General features: G+C 33.9%; 1 protein-coding gene across 1 annotated transcript; it reads left to right on the top strand.

Annotated features, from left to right (window-relative positions):
* The first annotated feature begins 2,803 nt into the window (after positions 1-2,803).
* Positions 2,804-5,445, top strand: LOC100802084 (transmembrane 9 superfamily member 11). The gene is made up of 2 exons (XM_003542574.5): positions 2,804-2,969; positions 3,151-5,445. Exons 1-2 carry the CDS (start codon positions 2,921-2,923, stop codon positions 5,148-5,150), a joined length of 2,049 nt encoding a protein of 682 aa, XP_003542622.2. The 5' UTR covers positions 2,804-2,920; the 3' UTR covers positions 5,151-5,445.
* The last annotated feature ends 395 nt before the right edge of the window (positions 5,446-5,840 follow it).

Below are 5,840 nucleotides of genomic sequence, written 5' to 3'. Positions count from 1 at the left end.
TCCCATTGCTCACTTTCAGTAATAATTGAAATAAAAATGCAAACGTGGGCAAACAGCCATCAGAGAGTCATCGTAGTAACTTAGGCAGAGCTCCAAAGACATCAATCACATTGTATGAGATCTACCAAGCACGTGGATCCAAATTGAGGAAAACGTGAAAACTATCATACACCAAGAATTACGTCATTGAAGGCATTCTCTTATACAAAAACATTAAATACTCTCTCATCATCATTATCATAGGGCCCTTATGTCTTTCAAATTAACCTGTCTTGTTTTGGATTCAATTAGAGAGAAGAAAGGATAACTTCATCAGCGAAATGGTAGCACTCGGTTGTTTGATTATCATTTTCAATGGTAATTGAGCAAGATGGCATTGTATATGGTGCATGCTGGATGATATATCTATCTCAACAAACTAGAATATTCCACATATGGTATTTAATTATTTAAATACCATTTGTTCCGAATTCAAATTTATGGGCATCGTTAGTGTTCTTTGTATATGAGGTTATTGTCTATTTCAGTTTTTGGTCAATTATCACGATTTTGTTCTTAAAAAGGATATATCGGTAAATTGAGAAGAAAAAAAATATTTATAAACGATTCATATACTCAGACACCTAATTAATATAAAAATTTGTGACTACCGAAACATTAGTGTTTTTAACACTACATATTTATAATATAATTTCAACACTTTGTTAATGAAAAGGGTTAGGTCTAATCTCATTCTCCTTTGTCGGTATGGAAGCACTATTATGGCGTTGGTCAAAATTAGATGTCAAGGTGTAACGTTTCCCAATGTTCTGGTATTTTTCCCACTTAGATCTATAGTTAAGTTACCTGCATGTTGAAGCTTCATAATACCAACAACCCGTTACGTTAGTGTCACTTCAAAGACGTGTATAAAATAAAGTAACGTTCAGAATCACTAAGTCTCGAACCTTAACCCTGTTCTGTGGTTTTAATCACAATTTTTCGATGTTAACTGTAAGTTATATTTGTGCTAGATAATAGCAACCTAAACAAGGTTACATGCATCAAATTTCATCAGTGCTTATTTCTTTGGTACAATGTCGACATAAAGGTTGGAATTAATAAATTCTTTTCCTGGTTACTAGCGCTTATGGAAGAAGACAAATAATCATTAAGAAAGTTTCATCATCTAATAATACAACCAACGCTTTCCGTGTTTGTTTTATTTTAGAAAATATGTTTAACTTCTTTTATTGTGTGATTTTCTTGATTTTTTTTGACAAAATCTGATTTTCTTTTCTTGATATAAACAATGAATTTGGTGAAAACGACTCTTTTTTTTTTTTTCTTTCTTTTAGGTGAAAGAAAAATGAATCACAGTATCACTGCTAGGGCTAATTATGACACTGATTGGTTGTTAGTTTCACACAAATGACAAATTACAAATGAATGGGAAACATAAGTTAACTAGGCCAAATTATCAACCTGTAGGCTGACTGCTCTTTTTTTTTTTTCATCTCCCATCTTTGGATGGTTTGTTTAAACTTTAAAAAAATACTAGTAATTTTAAAATGAGTATTTTTGAATAAGCAAACAAAATTTATTTTTTGAAATAAGTAAAAATCTGATTATTTTAAGTAAAAACAATTTATATAAACACATCAGAAAAACATAAAATTACTTATTTTATTAAAATCAGTGATTTTTTTAAAAAAAATAAACTTAAACAAGCTCACCTTTAATATGTTATTAGCCGATTTTTTTATTATTTTCCTATTAAGCGATGTTTTTTTTTTTTTTTGTAACGGAGGAAATTCTAATCTCAATTTAGAAGAAGAAGCTTTAGGCACCTTTCAAAAAAAAAAAAAAAAAGCCCTAGGCACAAAATTTTGTAAAAGCAAGTTCGTCACAAAATATAAGGCCAGTGTAATTAAATTTTGTCACTACTACATTTTTACGGCCGCAGAATGTCGGTGTTAGCTGAAATTTTTTTATGACAGAATTGCGAATCGGAATTCAGGTGTATTTCGAATAATTCTATTATAAATAAAGCATTAACGTATAACAAATAAGAAATTTAAAACATTAATTTAAAAGTACTAATGATTTTATTAAACTGTAAGCCTTAGTAATAAATAATTAAAAAAATTATTTAAAGAATTAAGAAATAATTTTTTATTAAAAATATCATAAAATTACATTAAAAGTTATAATAAAAAAAGCGTATTCATAAAACATTTTTAAAATCCTTTTTAATAAGTGATTTGAGCGTCGTTAAATTATTTTAATCATGCAAGAATTGATGTTGGATTATTATCTTTCTGTCTGTATTCTGTAGATTCATAAGGTAAGAGAGAAATTTAAATTATAAATGAGAAATGTTAATAACATAGTACTTTTTTAATAAATTCTTTTTCATACAATGTTTATTATAAGATGAAATTATTTAAAAATCACAAAATCATATAGATTCTACTTTTTTGTATTAAACACACCCCATTTATGAGTTTATAGTTTTGGGTCTTGTCAATAAAGGTACTTATTAGGAATTTAAAATATTTTTTAATTAAAATTTATATTGGAAATGCATTAGAATTAATAATGGATATACGTTAATGTTATTTTTTAATAAAAACGTTCTATTACCAAAAGATGTTTTATTTTTTATTCTTTAAGCAGTATTCTTAGCATTTACCCTCTCACTGTAAGCAGTTATAATGGTAGTAGACCAGTATGGTAACAAATAAATAAATAAAAGGACAATATGGTAATTTAAGAGCATGATTATGTCCTTATGAAATGAGAACAGTGAAAGAGAAGCAGTGAGAGGGAAGGAAGCATATAAATTTGCAGTCCCCGGTTTCAACCCCCTCGTTCCACCGTTTCGCGTTTTTTTCCTACCATAAATTCTAGATTCTCAATTGCTCAAAGAAATCGTTTTATGCCCTCAAACTCAATTACCACATCGATCTTCTTCCCTCTTCCCTCGGGTGAGTGAAATTCACGTGCTTTTCAATCTTTTCTTCTATCTACATTTCGTCTTTTAAGTTGGGTCGTGTTGTTTTGCATCTGCATCCTCCCTTAACTAAGAACCTAGTTAGAGCTTGTTCCGTGTACTTTTCAATTTTTTAACTTTGTTTCCTTGTCATTTCCCCTATCTGGGTCTTTCAGATCTGATGCAAAACTGTCAAAAAATGGAGTCTTTTCATCGATTTAGATTGTGGGTATTCGTTTTTCTGTGCTTAATGTTTCAATCGGGAAATGGGTTTTACCTCCCCGGTAGTTACCCTCACAAGTATGGCATTGGGGATGAGTTATCGGTGAAGGTGAATTCTCTGACTTCAATTGAGACAGAAATGCCCTTCAGTTATTATAGTTTACCCTTTTGCAAGCCTGAGGGTGGTGTCAAGGACAGTGCTGAGAATCTCGGTGAACTCCTCATGGGGGACCGGATCGAGAACTCGCCTTACAAGTTTAAGATGTACACCAATGAGTCTGAGATATTCTTGTGTCAAGTGGAAAAGCTCTCTGATGATCAGTTCAAGATCTTGAAGAAGAGGATTGATGAGATGTATCAGGTTAATCTCATACTTGATAATTTGCCTGCCATTAGGTTTACCAAGAAGGAGGAGTACTTTTTGAGGTGGACCGGGTACCCGGTTGGTATCAAGATTCAGGATGTGTATTATCTGTTTAACCATTTGAGGTTTAATGTCCTTGTCCACAAGTATGAGGAGACCAATGTGGCTCGTGTTATGGGGACCGGTGATGCGGCCGAGATGATCCCGACAATTGGTAAGGATGGATCTGACAAGCCTGGTTACATGGTTGTTGGGTTTGAGGTGATACCCTGTAGTATTATGCATAATGCTGATTCTGTTAAAGGGTTGAAAATGTATAACAAATACCCATCACCTATCAGATGCGATCCATCCTCGGTGGCAATGCCTATCAAGGAAGGGCAGCCACTTACATTTACTTATGAGGTCACCTTTGAGGAGAGTGATATCAAGTGGCCATCTAGATGGGACGCCTACTTGAAGATGGAGGGAGCCAAAGTTCATTGGTTCTCTATCCTCAATTCGCTTATGGTGATCACTTTTCTTGCTGGTATTGTTCTTGTTATCTTCCTGAGGACTGTTAGAAGGGATCTGACCCGGTATGAGGAGCTTGATAAGGAGGCCCAAGCACAGATGAATGAGGAGTTATCTGGTTGGAAGCTTGTTGTGGGGGATGTTTTCCGTGCCCCATCAAATCCTGCTTTGTTGTGTATAATGGTTGGTGATGGAGTTCAAATTCTGGGGATGGCTGTTGTGACAATTTTGTTTGCTGCACTTGGATTCATGTCACCGGCCTCACGTGGAACACTTATCACAGGTATGCTGTTTTTCTACATGATACTTGGTGTTGCTGCTGGTTATGTTGCAGTTCGGCTGTGGAGGACAATTGGCTGCGGTGATCAGAAGGGATGGATTTCCGTTGCTTGGAAGGCTGCTTGTTTCTTCCCTGGTATCGCCTTTTTGATCCTCACAACCTTGAACTTCCTATTGTGGGGAAGCCACAGCACGGGAGCCATTCCATTTTCACTCTTTGTTATACTAATTTTGCTTTGGTTCTGCATCTCTGTGCCCCTTACCCTTATTGGTGGGCTCTTTGGAGCAAGGGCACCTCACATTGAGTATCCAGTCAGGACGAATCAAATCCCTCGAGAAATTCCCCAGCAAAGGTACCCATCATGGCTTTTGGTTCTTGGTGCCGGCACCCTTCCATTCGGTACCTTGTTCATTGAGCTCTTCTTTATCATGTCTAGTATTTGGATGGGTCGTGTTTACTATGTATTTGGATTTCTCTTGGTTGTTATGATTCTTCTTGTGGTGGTCTGTGCTGAGGTATCTCTAGTTCTAACCTACATGCACCTATGTGTGGAGGACTGGAGATGGTGGTGGAAATCATTTTTTGCCTCTGGTTCTGTTGCTATATACATCTTTTTGTACTCCGTAAACTATCTTGTATTTGATCTCAAGAATCTGAGTGGGCCTGTTTCTGCAACTCTTTACTTGGGATATTCCCTCTTCATGGTTCTAGCAATCATGTTGGCTACAGGCACAGTTGGGTTCCTTTCCTCATTCTGGTTCGTGTATTACTTGTTCTCTTCAGTCAAGTTGGATTGAAGACTCTTCACAGTTAAAAAAATTAGCTCTACAGAGAACAGTTTTCAACAGGAGGACCCTCGGAAATGTTCAATTTTATGTTACTTTATTTCAGTCCATTTTACTAAGGAAAGTAGTAAATTTTATAACAAATAATCAAGTTTTACTTTTTTTCATTGTTAGATATAATATCATTGTATGATAGGTTGGAATTCTGAGGTTTATACTGTACTTGGCCGTCGCAGTTGAGGAATGTAATTCTGATAATGGGATCTTCATGGCCTTACATGCAAAATTTACAATTTCATTTTATTCATATTATTGGTTTTCAGTTTACTGATCTTTGTACCTCTAGTTTAAATATATTTTAGTCTTTATATAAATATAATTATAATTGATTTCATTCTTCCAAATTGTTTTGTTGTTTAGTTCTTATATTTTTAAAATTTTTGGACATGATCTCAGTTTAAATGTATGTTATGTCATTGATAAATGATGATAAGAATTATTTTAAAACAAATAACATTGTAAGAATTAAAACCAATAAAAAATCAAATTTAAATGTTGAAAATATATTTTAACGGTTCCTCATAGTACAGTACTATGGCTGTATTTCACACAATAATTGTCCTTTTTTAGCACCAAGGGTTATTGGACCACCTCGAATGGAAAACAAGGGACAAAAAGAAATTCAAATTTTAAAATTATAGT

This window comes from Glycine max, chromosome 13, assembly GCF_000004515.6.
Source record: "Glycine max cultivar Williams 82 chromosome 13, Glycine_max_v4.0, whole genome shotgun sequence".
Taxonomy (NCBI): Eukaryota; Viridiplantae; Streptophyta; class Magnoliopsida; order Fabales; family Fabaceae; genus Glycine; species Glycine max.
This window is presented reverse-complemented; position numbering and strand designations above follow the sequence as displayed.

Excerpts from the sequence above, each read along its gene's own strand:
- LOC100802084 (XM_003542574.5), top strand. The coding sequence starts at position 2,921 with ATGCCCTCAAACTCAATTACCACATCGATCTTCTTCCCTCTTCCCTCG. Across the intron at positions 2,970-3,150 it reads CTTCTTCCCTCTTCCCTCGG|ATCTGATGCAAAACTGTCAA; the intron begins GTGAGTGAAATT and ends TGGGTCTTTCAG.